Raw genomic sequence first — 16,778 nt, forward strand, 5'->3', positions numbered from 1 at the left:
TTAATTCATCTTTATATAGATGGTTGTGGATGTATGTCATTGCTGCTATATTGTTTCCTGCTGTTCATGCGACATAACTGAGTTCCTCTGTGGAGCAACATACAAGAATGTGCACAGCGTTTAAAAAATGTGACAAATGTCATGAATCTGGCTTGAGTATTTCATTTCTATCACTCAAATTTTAAAACTTTGTAACCCACAGATCAATTCGTCTTTTTCACATTATCTGACATTTTACTTTTATTGGAAAAAGATTAATTTTCTAAAGTTTGGCAAAGTATTTATTTGGCTAATCAGAAAGGGAGGAAATTGCCCTTCAAAATATGGTTTGATTTAAAAATTATGCACTCCTGCACAATCTTCTTATATTTCAAAAAAGGGTCTCAAATACATTATTACTATGATCTCATTTCCTGAAAATGCATCAAAAATTTTAGTACAAATATCCCATAAAAACCAAATTTAAAAGCTTATGGCAATATTTATTCAAGATGAGAAAAATATATGCAAAATATTTGCACTGATGAATTGCTCTTAATAGATCAGTAAAAACAATTTCGATTGAAGTCCATTGAAAGGGAGACCGTCATTATAGTACAGCCCTACTATAAGGGAAAATGTTGGAGTTTACAAAAGAATGAGATACATCTATATAAGTTTGTATGGAAAGTTATTTACCAACATTTAATAAAACGAGAAAGTCACAGTAAAGTAAAATTATTATTCTATTTGTAAAAAACTAATACACACACATATACACTTCTTTATAGATTTGTAGAAAGCATTCTGGAAGTACATCAAACAGTCAATAGTAGTCTTCCCTACAAGATAAGGGGTGGAGAACACAGAGGAATCTGTATTTTTATAACTGTGGGATTTTTAAAGGGGCATATATTAAATTTACACTATCACATAAAAATGACACGTCTCTAATACAAAGATAGTTATTTAATATGCATATTTCTTTCTCTAATGTAATTTTCAGAATGTATTCTAAAGGTTATACTACTGTTTACCTTCAAATTGGCACTGACATATAAATTCTCCTGTTAATTTTCTTCTCTTTTTAAGATCTTGAAACTCAGTAACAACAACAACAAAAAAATCATCAATTACTTTGAGTTGCCAGAAAGGAAATGCTTAATATACTTCAGACTTTTAAGAGAAAAATGCACCTATATATATTTTAAAAATCTGTGCAATAGAAAAATGAGAATCCTGTACACTACAGTGTCTGCGTTCCCAATCTCAGATGAAACAGCTTTCACTGACAGCACTGTAATTGTCATCCTAGAAAGTTTTCCAAATCATATAAAAATACTTTGAAGAGATAAGTTATTTAAGGAAAGGAATAAAAATCCCTGAGTAGCAAAAGACAACAGATATAGTAAGCTAGGAGAATGCATGATCTAAAGCCAGTTAGTACATTGTTTATCCAGTTGGCATATATGTATATGAGGATATATACATACACATGTATCTATCACACATATACAAAACTATGATATTCATGCTTTGCCGAACTGATGCCTAAGTCCGGGAAAGATGATATTTTGCAAAAAACAAATCATTTTTTTGTGACAGAAGCATGTATTGGGGCTAAAAATTCTTATTCTTCTGCACTAATGCTAGAGAACCTGAAGAGATTACTCAATAAATGCCTTCAAAACCCATTGATGGATGGAAAGATGACTTTGTAAAAATGAAGCATTACTTTTTGTCTCATGTTATGTGTAAGGAGATGCTATCTTAGAATAGCTATTGCTGTTATGTACTCCTCCAACTGGAAGTAGACTACTCAGTCTAGAAGCTATATAGTTATTCTGTTATTCAGAAAGAATGCATACATGCTGGCTTCTTACTCATGCAGAGTACCTTCACCATCATGGACTTTGTTGGTCAAACAAAAAAAATGATGCTCTTGGACAGAAGACTGGCCTAGCGGTACAGTGCTTGCCTAGTATGCACAAAGACCTGGGTTCAATTCCTTGGTACCCATACAAAGAAAAGCTGGAAATGGTGCTGTGGCTTGAGTGGTAGAGTGCTAGCCTTGAGGAAAGCCCAAGGACAATGCTCATGCTCTGAGCTTAAGCCCCAGGACTGGCAAAAATAAAGACATATTAAAAAATGATGCTCTTATACTCTAGTGTTCCATCAAGACGAGCTCTCTATGTGAATACATGTTGACAAATGTTTCATCTATGGCAGATAGTTAATTTTAAGAATTTTGAGACAGGTAAAAACTTTAAGCTTCTAGGAGCCTTTTTTTGTTGTTGTTGATGAACTTTTGTGATTAAAAATCTTATTTTCAAAAACTTCACATCTTAAAAAGAAAAACGTTCTGAAAATATTTTCATTGTTTATATTGCCCCTTCTCCAAAACAGTTTATATTTAGATGAATCTATAGTTGCAAAAAGTATCAATTCAAATTAGGTCTCTAAAGGAGACCTACCAACAAATTATTATGTATACAAGCAGAAAGTGTAACCAAAAACCATCAAAAACTAGTATTTGTTTTTAGGAAAAACTTGAGGACCAATAAAAAAAAAACAGAACAAGAGAGAAAAGGGCTGGGGTTAAATAATTTAAACATTTGACCTAGAGTAGAATTATCTATAATTACACGTTGCTAATTAAAACTGAATGGAAAAAGGATTTGCTCCCATTACAGCAAAGCTCTTTGGACTAAATAATGTCATGTGAAATATTTATTCACAGAGTGAGGTGTGAATGCCAGTACACAAGAAATCTATAAAAATGGAGTACTTGGGTCCCAAGAATTTCCTAAAAGCGTTCTATTGGTTTTGTCAGTTTTATAAAGCTTGATATGATCTGGGGTGACATTGCACAAATGCCTGTGTAGGTGATAAGAAGAGAGAGCAAGAGACAGAAAGGGTTGATATCAAAACAGTCTGTTTTCTATAGTGATATTAATTCAATTTATTACCAAATCACACCTATGAAGGAATCATCACCTCTAAATAGGTCTGTGAAAATGTGGAAAAATAGTATAGAGACATGGAAATGGGTATGCACAAGGCTATGGGGTCTAGCTTTAATATATATTTATATATACACACATTCACATCCCTAGCCATACACACGCCAGAAACTCAAGACTCTCCTCATTTTGCTTCCCTGGACATTGATAATTTTACCAATGATGGTATCCAGAGGACAAAGGAATTGTCCTGCTTGGGCCACAGTTGAACACTGATGTACGTGGTGAGCTTGCATGCTCTGAAAAGTGGCCTTGCTTGTTGGGATTGATGGGACTTCAGCTATTCACAAGTTTCTTATACAGGCTGGAGGGAGGCTCAAGGTTCAGATGCTCGAAGCAATGCTTAAGAGAGGGCTCCTCAGAGCAACACTGAGGATAACCAGTTCTTAAAGGAAAAATATTTTTCTTCTAAGAACCACCAATGTCAGTTACCATACAGATGTTCATAGTTTATGAAAGTGACCGTTTTTGAAAAGCAGCAATTTGTTTAGGTAAAAGACAGGATACCACGTTGGGAGTGCACCGCAGCTAGAGGCTTGTGGCCTGCAGAGAACCACGGGGAGACGAGATGGTGGAAGTTCTTCTTGGTGTTCTTTCGGACCTGCCTCACAGGTGTTCCATCCTAGATAGCTCCCGCCGGGCCAGTTGGCATTGAGTGAAGTCACCTGCTTCTTACCAGTGCATACCTGTCCGTGACCGTTTTCTCTGCTTCTTACAAAGGCAATAGATAGGAAATACAAATAAACCTAGGGATAGGGGAAAGAAATAAAGGCAATGAGGGGAACAGACATATAAATGCATGTATTTGGAATTTGTTAACTCTTTATAAAATCATTGCTTAGCAAAACACGAACCTGAGGAAAAAGCAACTTGCACTGGGACATGTGTTTATTCCTATGAGACTTTGTTCTTCATCACTGCCTTTGGCTTTCTCCCTCGCACTTTCAACACTCCATGATAGAAGTTTAAATACGGAATGTTTTCTCCCAAAATATCAAACCTTATGTGCAAATATTATTCACAGTCGTACCATTTGCACACTGTGACATTCACACTTCAGTTTCAGACAATACAGCGTTTTCCTTAAGAACACACAGGCTACAGCACCAAATACTGGGTTTGATTCCCAGTTTCACCACTTATAAGGTTCCAGTGAACTTGAATTTCCCCAACTATACAACACAGGCAATATTATTTACTTTATAAAGTCTTGGTACATTGCGGAACTCAGATGTCCAGTACTTTAAAATTCCATTCGTCCTGCACATGTGTTACCTGTTAAGTTTATATGTGAAAAACCATTTTATTCAGAAAAAAATCTCATCTATCTTACAAAACAATTATGAGTACTTTTATGAACATGTAACATTTATAACATTATAATTTAACATTTTCGACTAAGGATTCTTAGTGTGTGGAGCTTAGGCAGGCAGTACTAGCAGCACCTGAAAACTTCTTTAGACATGTAAATCCTCAGGTTCCAACTTCACAATATATTAGAAAATGGGTGTGAAACCAGTCATGTATGCTTTAATCAACTCTTCCGGACCTTCTAAAACGTGCTAAATTTTGAGATATACTGAAATGTGTAATTTGTATGAATAAAACGCTATGAATATTGACAGGTTTTCATTTGTCAATGCTGTAGCATGTCTGCTACAGTGAATACATCATTTTTACTCAGGTAATCTTTCACTGGACTAAATCAAATACTGCTGCACTAGCTTGTACTACAGCATATTTTCTTTGACACTCCTTCCTAAACCCAAAAGGGAGAAATCTTTCACTACCATGCTAGTCGTATTAATCTTGGTATTGAGTGTGATAATCACCCTCATAAGTACATGGAGGACGAATATGATCCTCTGCATGTACAAATCACACACAATGGTGATCTACATACAGCAGGCCTAGTACAAGCATCATGCTCACTTAGTAGCTGATTTACAAAATTACACTTAAGCTTAGATGGTGCAGCGTTATGGAGACTTGAAATCTCAGATAAGCATTTCTTACCGATTACGACTGCTATGGCCCCTAGTGCTAATCCCAAAACCAGGATTAGAGGTGCAACAAATAATTTTCCGGCTGAAAAAGAAAAGGCAAAATAATTAAGTTTTAAAAGTCTCACAAGTAATTTACTGAACAATGAGTGAAATTTCTTTAAAAATTATGTTTTTATTACCTTTAAGTAACTGAACAAAGTGGTTACCATTCTACAAATCAGTTATAGGTACAATGATGCTTTTCAATGCCACAGTGCATGCTATTGCTTAAGCTTCCTGATTGTAGTGAAGATCATATTTCTAAATAAATATATCAAGTCTAGATAGACATACACATGTAAATTCATCACTGAAGTATATGTAAATAACATCAAATGCTCAGCAAGAACTCTTTTATAACCAAAGCATTCCCATTCTATTTTTGTGATTGGTTAATTTTACCACTGATCTCTGGGCTTTTTTTTAGATTTGTTGTATTTTCCATTTTCAAAATGTTACACTCACTTCCAGTTGCAACAAAATTAATCATTGGAACACCACACAGACTATACTACAATTGCTGCTGTTAGAGAAAATTACCTATGAATAAATAATGTGTTGCACGTATTCGAGTGAGTCATTTTAACAAATTTAAAAGGGAAACAGTTCTACAAAGACCAAATCTACCGGGATGGCACAGTTGGCAGCATCAGCTTGCATTTCAGTATTCATTATCAATGAATATTGATCACCATACTCAAAACAAATCCACAAACCAAATCCCACTGACTTTAAAGGGCACGAGCACACATAAAATGAAGCTGGGCATTCAAAGCTTCTCATTGCACAGAAACCCCGTGACACGTGACACAGCCAAATGCTGTACAACCCACATGAAACCAGAGATGGAGGTAAGGAAAAGAAAAGCAAAAAATCAAACCACTGACTAAGAATTAAACACCAATGGTAAGCTGTTAAAAACAGTCATTAGGAATAAGGAATTACATACAAAATAGAAACATAATGCAGGCATTTCGTGGAAGTTTGGCAAAGAAATACTACTTTTAAATTGTTTGGAAACAGTCTTTTGGAATCAGATGACCAAACATGGATAAAATACAGTTTGAAGCAAATAATTTAGGAAGGCAATTTTAATATCCAATTAACTGAGGTATTATTATAAATTTAACAAATGCTTAATTTTACTTGCTTTTAAAAATCTTTGACATACTCTAGTTGCACAATACTAAATTCCACTGAACAATTATGTTTATGTTTCTAGGAACGACACTTAAGTTTTGAGTATGGTATTTAAGGTTGTATATTTTTTTTTCCACCATACATATTTCAGCCTATTCAATCATACTTTCTTTACAATCGTTATCAATGCAAGGGACATGTTTTCCTCCTCTCCATGGGAACAAATAAACTTATTTCAATAATATAATTTATGTTTAAGACTTGGTAACCTAAAGGTCCAGGACACTGCCATGGCTGTACAATCCAGCTTTAGAAACAGTTTTGAGGGTGTAAGCACACTTACTTTTATTACCAGATCCATAGGAAGTTCTTTTTTTTCAGTAGTGGGATTTGAACTCAGGGACTGACACTTGCTAGCCAGGTGCTCTACCATTTGTGCCATACCTTTTTTGCTTTAGTTTTTTTTTAATAGATAATGTTTTGTATTATTGACCAGCCTCAGACTGTTAATCTCCCCTCCTATGCTGAGTACCTGGGCATACAGCATGCTACGTCATTTTTTTTCTTTGTGGGTTATAGGGCTTGAGTTCGGCCTGGGCGCTATCCCTGAGCTCTTCTGCTCAAGGCTACTGCCCTACCCTTGAGCTAAGCCCCCTACTTCCCATTTTCTAGAGGTTAACGGGAGATAAGAGTCTCAGGTTCTTTTGTGCCTGGGCTGGCTTTGAATCTTGATCCTCAGATCTCAACCTACTGAGTAGCTAGGATTACAGGCATGAGCCATCACGCCTGGCATGCCTAGGTTATTTTTTGAGATGGAAGTCTCACTGTTATTTTTCATTGTTGTTGTTGTTTGTTTTGTTTTGTGGTTATATTAACCAAGAATTGCTAGTCTCCTGATTGGTACATAAGACCTCTTTTAGAACACCTTTTTTTGAACCAGTCCTGGGCTTGAAATCAGGGCCTGGCCACTGTCCTTGGACACTTTTTGCTCAAGGCTAGTGCTTTGCCACCTGAGCCATGGCACCACTTCTGCCTTTTCTGTCTATGTGATACTAAGGAATGGAACCCAGAGTTGCATGCATGCTAGGCAAGCACTCTACCACTTTATTAAATGCCCAGGAAAAACACCTTTTTTCTATAGCAGAAAATTTTTTTTTAAATAATTTTTTATTTCAATATGTGGAGGGATTACAGTTATAGAAGGTGCATTGCTTATCACACATTGATATCCCTTCTGTTTTTGTCCCCATTTCCCTTCCCCCACCTCTCTCCTCATTTTTCCCCCTCCTATTTCAAATAAATAAGTAAACATCTAAATAACATACCAGGTAACAAAGTAGGATACTGTAACAATATGAAATTAACCAAAGGGCAGCACAAGAGTCGAGAGAAAAAAACATAATACATAGAATGTCACTTATAGTTAAGCTCTTGTTTCCATGTGCTGGAGGTCCATTAATTTGGCCTCATCCTATATGGCCTTATGTATCTAGGGTTTGAACCATTGTAATCTTCTAGCAGAAAATTTTCTCTATCTAGTACTGCTATTCTTACATTTTTATTCCAATACCGGCTATTGTAAATTGTATCTGCACACAAACTACAGGTAGTTATCTAGATGTGTACCCGTTTGGTGCTATTTGGAACGATTATTCCAGGGCTGGAAAGGGGCCACATGAGAGATTTTTCATTAACTTAGCCACAGCAGGTAGAAAGGGGAAGTCTTGAAGATGTTAGTACTTTGTACACATGAGAAACACTACCAGAGGGAGAAAGAATGGTGCACTGTGTGGTGGATAGAAAGGAAGAAATCTTAGTGTTTCCTTTGCAGAGGGGCAGGGAGCAAATGGAAGATGACATATTAGGTCAGGACATGTTTATTCATCAGCATTAGTCCACAGTGATTTGCTTATATGTAGACACCTGTGTGTGTGTCTGTGTGTGTGTATGTGTGTGTGTGTGTGTGTGTGTGTGTGTGTAGCTATGTATTGGGACAGATATGTCAAAAAAAAAAGTCAGTTCACAAAAGCATTCATACTTAGATGAACAATTTGGGCATGCAATGCAAAGTTTTTTTTAAAGTACATATTACATTACATGCTGGCTGCTATTATTAACACAATGGAAAATATATACAGTGATGTTGGTTTTCTAGGTGGACTGGAGCTCTATTTCAGAGCTTATCTTTCTAGCCCAGGTTCTACTCTCTAGTACTGCATTTACTTCATGACTAAGTAATGTATATGAGATGCATTCATTGCTAATTATTATCCACACAAAAACAGTGAGAACATTACTAAGGATTGTATCCCCATTACCATAAGGTGTGCATTTAGAGTCAAATGCAAAAGCCTAATGATTGCAATCGTTAGCCTTTCTGCAATGTAACTGATAATTCGGTTATCAAATGATGTCTGGTTTACTTATTTGTAGTTTCTAACTCAGTATCAGGAGTACCCTGCTCACAAACTTAGGTCCTAGAACACTTGACACATAAGAAGGACACAGAAAATGTTTAAGGCTGTGACTTCCTCAGTTCTATTGTCAAGACTTCATTCTATCATGACTCCAAGAATCCTGGAAGCGTGTTCAACACTTACCACAGACTGACCCTCGCACTAATCTCCTTAAATGAGGTCTCTCTGGGAGGTAGCGATATTTGCATCCAAATATACTGAGGTTTGATGTGTGATCTCCAAAAAAACGGAGTTGGCGGTATCTCTCTCCACATCGATAACAAAAATTAGTGTTACACTGTGAACAGGTCATGTGGTCACATCCTTCAGTTCTCTGGATATGGATCTGTTTCACAAAAAAGGGGCAAAGAGAAAGGAGTGTTATTAAAGCATTTATATTTTGGGAAAATATAAAATTCACCAAAATAGAAATGTCATGAGGCCATCTTCAGGTTGTTGATTTGTTCATAATTTCCCTTTCCAAGATTATGTTTTCATCAACTACTTTCAGGTATACGATGTTGGATATTACAGGTACTCAAATCATGGGCTTATTTGAACCAAGATATAAACAAGCAAACCTATTCTGAGGAAAAATTCCTTTTGTCTTTCCATCAGTGGTAAGGAATGATTTTAAATATGCTGAAAATAGATTTTGCTTATGCTATTTTACACAGCAGAGATGAAGGACTTATTCCTTAAAAGGGATTATACAAGAGTTTTTATGAACATCAAGGAGTAATTCCTCTCCTGAAGGAAATGGTAGTAGGAATGTGTGTGTTTGCTATGCTATTTTAGTTTCTAATATCATTTGTTGATTCTAGGACTCCTTGCACAATGCCATCTGTTCAAATAAGTACCTTGGTCTAAGCCTGCAGTCAAAGCACACATAACTAACCTTCACTCAAAATGTCACAGGGACTTCTATATAGGTGCAGTTCCTGTATTAAGCAGGCCATGCTTTAATTAAGATGCTTTTCTTTGACATATAACTGGATCCTTGACCAACAGTCTTAGGGAATAGTACCTATAAATTGGAGCCATCTTTTTCTTAATCCACGCATATTTACCTTCAGACAGAAAATACAGTCTTTTTATACTATTTCATCAAATTAGGAATAATTTGGTTGCACTTGCCAGATCTCATGTTGAAACAGGATTTTCACACTTTAAAGTAGGCACTTACTACAGTGAAGTCACACTGATACCCATTCACATCTATTTGCAATAAGGACACGATGTCCTTTCTATTATATGTAATAGAATAAACATAATGGTGCCCATATATATATGTATATGTATATATATATGATAAGTATGAGCTCTTTGCTTGACTATTTTCAAACATTTCTAATACAAGATTTATGGTTGTAAGTTTTTGTCTATGGTGACAGACTTGTGTCTGGATTGGGACCTTATACTTATTAGGAAAAGTTTGACTCATGTCAGTTAAGCTACAGACATAGTCCACAGACTTGTGTATTTCATTAGAATTATGCTTCTCCTTGTGCACAATAATTTTTCAAACACTAGTAAAGGTATAGTTGGGACTATATTGTCCCACAGCTGGTTACTGAGCCAGGCATAGAGTTCTACAATCCTAGTGCTCTAGAAGCCGAGGCAAGAGGAACACAGAAGGCAGCCTAAGCACATAGTGCTTAAGGAAACCCATCTGGAATAAAAAGATGATCTCTGTAAAGAAGAGAAATTAAAAGGTGGAGAAATTAAAAGGCTTTGACAATATTCCTGAAGTAGTTAAGTATATGAAATAGTTTTGTTTCATTGACTAAACTTCAATATAAAGAAACAATCCAGATTGAATTGTCCTTTCAGGATTTTTAAGGCTGTTTGCAAAGTGACTATAGATCTTACTTATTGCGATGGTAGCGTTCATTTGGGAAATACACTCGTGTGGATTCCCTGCTTATCTACCTAATGTCCATGAAAAGAATTTCTAAGTGACTAACAATTCTGAAGTAGTGATTATGTAGACAGTAGCTTATTACATGGACATGTTTAATATAGGGACAGGTGAATGAACCAAGAAAGCAAAATCTACCACGTGGCTGTCAGGACTTCAGGTGTTCAAAATCATCCTGTGTACTATAGCTTCAATGTGCATTCTTTCCTAGTGCTGACTCACCCCTGGCAGTTAAGCCTCCCTGGCCCTGTGTGCTAGCTGTGTAAAACAGTTACTTCTCGTCTTCTAAGACTCCATTCCAATGCTATTCGTTGTAGGTTGAGTAAAATATGATTGAACATGTATAGCATTTCGTGCATACCAAGTCAGGTCAAAAGCTGCCCCTCATCTACCTGACTTTCATCACTTTCTCCATTAAAAAATGTGAGAAAGCAAATCCCTGAGTAATAATTGCGAGCCATTTCCAGCCAGGTGGTTCTCTTTCTCCCTCTGTTAGGCTGATGCTGAACTAGAGAGCAGCTCTCAGACTGGCAAAAGGCTACTTTGTGTTTAGGGGCCTAGAACTTATGGGCTCCATGTTTCATAACAAATCATAATTTGGGCAATAAAAACAAAACTGGTGATCTAGCTGTTGATCCCTTCAAACTTTTATAGCTCTACGGCATTTGTTTTCACATGACTGCTTCTCCTTGATAAATCGGACCTTATTCCAGTGTTTAACCTGGTTGTGCCTGTCTATCAACAATTACATAGCTATCTCCATTTAGAGCAGCAGATGGCATTAGAAAAATAGCACAGGCTAACGCCCAACAGCTCCCTTGATCCTTTCAAGCATATTCTAAGACAACTACCGAGCACAAACAGCAACGTATTTTCAACTTTTTCACTCTACCTTGAATTTGATCTTAAAATGGAAAAATACAACTGAACAAATTTCCTTACTTGCATAGTGGCTGTGTCAGTGGTGACATAAAAGGAAGAGTAGTATTTGTTTAGAACTCATTATGTACCAACCACTGTACATAGATTAGTAGCTCTCAATTTCATGACTGCATGGTGAATCTGACTTTCTTATTCATGACTAAAACTTAGGAGGAAAGTGAATCTGCTGGAGTGACAATCTTGACCAGAAGAGAAAGAATTTTGAATTTGTATCTATGTACCATGCTAAAGAGCCTTGAACTATAAACTTAAAAGGTAAATCTAGAAGATGAGTCATATTCAAAAGTCAACTATACAACCTCTGTAGCAGTCACACACACACACACACACACACACACACACACACACACACACACACACACACACACACACACCCCTGCTCTTCTACATAGGTACATGAGCTTTTCTGCTTGTGTCTGCCACTTTTTGGGCCAACTCACATTCTTTTTTTTTTTCCAAATTTTTTAAATATATTTTTTATTGTAATTAATAAAATGGTTACATGATATTTGTCAGATAGAAGGTGCATTAATTCACATACATTGATACCTTTTCACATGTCTTGGTACCCATTTCCCTCCCCCCCCCGTCTTGGTTTTCCCCCCTTCCCTATCAAATTTCAAATAACCAAATACAAATAAATTCAATATATCAGATAACAAAGTGAGATACTATACCAATATGAGATATCCAAGGGACAGCAAAGGAGATGAGAGATAACATAGTACATTAAGGACAACAATCATTCGTTATATGGCTTTTGTTTCAATATCCTGGAGGTCCTTTCAACCCTAGCGTCATACTATATGGCCTTATGTATCAAGGTTTTGCCCTATTGCAGATCTCTGCTAGTAGAGCCCAAGGTTTCTACTGATTATGACAAATGAGGGAAACCATTGAGCCTATGTTCCTTTGAGTCTGGCTAACTTCACTTAGTATGATCTTTTCTAAGTCTTTCCATTTCCTAACAAATGGGTCGATGTCATTTTTTCTGACAGCAGCATAGAATTCCATTGTGTACAAATACAAATACCACACACATTGTGTGTGTTGATCCACTCATCAACTGAGGGACATCTAGGTTGGTTCCATATCTTTGCTATGGTGAATAATGCTGCAATGAACATTGTTGTGCTAGTGGATTTAGTATGCCCTAGATTCTGGATAGTTGGGTAAATGCCAAGTAGTGGAATTGCTGGGTCATAGGGGAGTTCTATGTTTAGTCTTTTGAGGCACTGCCATACTGCTTACCATAGTGATTGAACGAGTCTGCACTCCCACCAACAGTGTAGTAGTGATCCCTCCTGGCCACATCCCCTCCAGCATCTGTTATTATTCGTTTTCCTGACCTGGCCATTCTAACTGGAGTGAGGTGGAATCTTAGAGTTGTTTTGATTTGCATTTCTTTTATGACCAGAGATGTTGAGCATTTCTTCATGTGTCTATAGGCCATTTTTGTTTCTTTTTCAGAGAAGACTCTCTTTAAGTCTTTGGCCCATGTTTTAATGGGATGGTTGTTTCTTTGGAGATTAGTTTGGGAGTGATTCAATTTTTTGAGTTGTTGATATATTTTAGATATGAGGCCTTTGTCTATTGTATGGTTGGTGAAGATCTTCTCCCACTCTGTAGGCTTCCTAATTAATTTACTAGCTATGTCCTTTGCCATACAAAAGCTCTGCACCAACTCACATTCTTCTTTGAAAACTGCATCAAAGGAACTTGTGCCTGATAGTATATTTGCCTCAACATTTCAGTTCACATGTAATTATTTTTTGTTCAGCCATCCCATTTATTTTAATTGTATTATCTTTAAGGAGTTGTCACACGTAATTTTTAACTTTTTAAATTTATTTTTTGTTATTGGCTGTGGAACTTGAACTTAGGGTATGGGCACCATTGCCCTTGAGCTCTTTTGCTTATTTTCCTTAAAAAATGAAGTCTATAGTTTCTACTCTCTTATTTGGCCAATATTTCTTGCCACTAATATTCTAATATAGCAATTAAAAGATTGTTGGTTAGAAAATATTTCCAGAAAAGAATTGATAAAATCCTAAGTTCTGATTATGACCCATAGTACTCTGCTACATTGCGTAATTATATGGTTATACAGATTAATTTGAATATTTTACATACATAAGAGCAAGGGTGTAATTATGGAAAACATCATAATTTAGCAACTTTCAAGTTCACAGAGCTCTCTTTTATTATAATGAATATACCCTGATTACATATGAATATTTTACTATTTGATAATAACAGAAAAATTAGCTGACACAATGTAAGTTCATGTGTAACAGGAGACACCTTTTCACATTTGTGAAGCAAATGAGTTTTTGAACTCCTAACAACTAAGGGATAAGAAATTTTATGCAGTAAATGAGTTGTTAAGTGTGTATTTAAAGGGTCATACTTTGACAATATCATCTTGCTTTATTTTTAAAAACATGAAGCCCTGGGGTCGGGAGTTTGGCCTAGTGGTAGAGTGCTTGCCCAGCATGCACGAAGACCCGGGTTCAATTCCTCCATACCACATACATAGAAAAAAGCTGGAAGTGGTGCTACAGTTCAAGTGGTAGAGCCCTAGCCTTGAGAAAGCCCAAGGATAGTGAACTCAGTGCCCAGAGTTCAAGGCCCATGACTGACAAAAACAAAAACAAAAACAAAAAACAGCAAAACCCCCCAACTTAAAGCCCTTACTAAAATCCAGGTTAAATTATAGTTACATAAATCTCATTCATTTTCCCAGTGAAACTGCCTACCTTCCTTTCTTCCTTCCTTCATTTATTTATTTATTTATTTAATGATAGTCTCCAACTTAACTCAGCTTAACTCTAGAAACTGATTAGCATTGACAAAGCCATAAATCCTTGATTTGTTACTATAGACTTCTCTCCATATAGCTAAGGATAGCTTTTTAAGGAACAGGGTATATATGTCTCAATTGTTGACATCTAAAAAGTCATTAGATGGAATGTTCGGAATACGCTCACTTAGGAGTTTTGGGCCGGGAGTTTGGCCTAGTGGTAGAGTGCATGCCTAGCACGCACGAAGACCCGGGTTCGATTCCTCGATACCACATACATAGAAAAAAGCCAGAAATGGTGCTGAGGCTCAAGTGGTAGAGCTCTAACCTTGAGAAAGTCCAAGGACAGTGCTCAGGCTCTGAGCTCAAACCCACGACTGGCAAAAAAAAAAAAAAAGAGTTTAGTATTAAGTCCATACCGCAGCTGAGAGAACCAATACCAAAAGCATTGCTGCACCTGTGATTTTCCTCACAGGACAGATCTTACCCACTGTACAGGAGACATGCAGTATCCCTGGGCACATGGCTCCAAGGAGATCACCACCGTGGAAAAACTCCATGCTCAAGAATCAGAGCTCACTACTGTACCAAATACATTTTATTCACTTTTACCAAAAGGCCTGCACTGCCCCCAATTTTCTGCTACAAACGCCTGCCGCCTTTCAAAGAATCTGTTTTTCACTTACTACTTCAATAAAGCACACTCACTTTTATCTTGCTTTTGGGGGACATCACTGCTTTGGGAAGGCAGAGGTTTACAAAATGAAGGACAAGGAAACAACTTGAAAGCAGACCACACAACAGCCTCAACACAACTGACAAGAAGGATGGGTTGACTAAGTTTCTCCCCATCAACTGAGCTCTGCGAATGTGGTCATACAAATTTTAAATTTCGTTTAAAATTTTTTTTGATTTTTTTGGAAATATATTTAATTTTTTCGTATGCCAAGTCACAAGGCAAGCTTTCCTATTTATATAAACATAAAAGAACGGAAATTAGTATTAACCTTTTTCAAGTTAATAGTTAAATAAAATATTCACAGAATGTCTAAAAATTAAAAGTAAAATTTAGTATTTTATTTGATGGGTCTGGTTTAAATCAAAAGTAGAATGGCAATAAACTGGTAATTATTCAAACCATTTTATAATTCATTCATCACATATCAGCTCACATGTACTCATCTCCACATTCATTAAGAAATAATGGCTTGCTTGCCTAGCATGCACAAAGCCCTGGGTTTGATTCCTCCTTATGACACACACAGAAATGTGCTGTGGCTCAAGTGGTAGAGTGCTAGCCTTGAGAAATCCCAAGGACAGTGCCAGGCCCTGAGTTCAAGACCCAGAACTGGCAAAAAACCCAACCAAACAAACAAAAACAAACAAACAAAAAAAGATGGTTTACTTTATTGGTAAGTAGGAGATAATAACTAATTACCCTTATTGCTACCAACAAAAATTCTCCTCTAAGTAGAAATTAACTTACTTAAAAATATCTTGTATGTGCATTTTCCTTAATGGTTTGATATCTAAAAAAGTTAACAAAACAACTCTGAGGAATTACAATTCCATGAGTAATGTTTACGCCTCTTCTTTGCTCAGTCCCCAGACTTGCTCAGACATGGATTAAAAAACAAAACAAAAAACAAAAAACAAGCAAAAAAATACCTTGATGCTGAGTGCTATAATCCTAGCTACCCAAGAGACTGAGATCTGAGATGTGGAGTAGAGTACTAGAGCCCTGTGAATTCAACCCCTACCGGCCCCTCCCCTGCAAAATCTCCTCAGGAAAAAAAAAAAGAAAAGAAGAAAAATGAAACAATCATTTTAGAGGGGACAAATATATCATTAATCTAGAGGTCTTATTCAACATTAGACAAGCAATATGTAAGATGAAAACAAAAAATTTACAGAAATGGCAATCTACATTGTTCCTGAGCCTGTAACTTAGGGAGGCACTTAAAGAAATGTTCAAGTCAAGAAAAGACAAGGTTACCTCATGTAAAATTTGTCTAAGGAATCATGAAGAAATAAGTCTATAATGCTAACAGCCCAGTTTAGAAAAGGAAACTCAACGTTATCTAGAACTTAAAAATATCTAATAAATTCCTGAACAGCTAGATATTGAGTAACATGATAATCTGCTTATTTCTATTCTCAATAAGGAAATACTCAAAAAACCAAAACAAAGCAAAACAACAACAACAAAAAAACCAAGGAGAAGCAAAACAAAATGTGGCTCAACTGAGCAATGAGTAAGGAAAATGGAAGCATTTCCCCCTTCCCACCAGAGTTATGATCTCATAGGAAAAGAAATGCAATCCTAATAATAGTATGTCTTTATCATGTAAACACATAACTAGCTTTTAAACTTTATAATCACTTTTTACACAAAACCCCTGAAGTGACCCAAAACAATATTAGAGTAAGGTATGTAGGTCATTAAATCTGACATTAAACCTAATGTCA

General features: G+C 36.3%; 1 protein-coding gene across 1 annotated transcript in view; it reads right to left on the bottom strand.

Moving 5' to 3' along the window:
• Nucleotides 1-461: 461 nt before the first annotated feature.
• Nucleotides 462-16,778, bottom strand: part of Rnf217 (ring finger protein 217) — a 116,108-nt gene continuing 99,791 nt past the window's right edge. Inside the window, exons 4-6 of the mRNA XM_090338188.1 lie at nucleotides 8,788-8,989; nucleotides 5,019-5,090; nucleotides 462-3,748 (exon numbers count right to left, since the gene is read on the bottom strand). Of these exons, the coding sequence (XP_090194314.1) occupies nucleotides 3,675-3,748; nucleotides 5,019-5,090; nucleotides 8,788-8,989 (348 nt within the window). The 3' untranslated portion in view covers nucleotides 462-3,674. The remainder of the gene's footprint in view (nucleotides 3,749-5,018; nucleotides 5,091-8,787; nucleotides 8,990-16,778) is intronic.

This window comes from Megascapheus bottae, chromosome 8 (genome assembly GCF_031878675.1).
Source record: "Megascapheus bottae isolate mThoBot1 chromosome 8, mThoBot2.hap1, whole genome shotgun sequence".
In the NCBI taxonomy this organism is placed as follows: domain Eukaryota; kingdom Metazoa; phylum Chordata; class Mammalia; order Rodentia; family Geomyidae; genus Megascapheus; species Megascapheus bottae.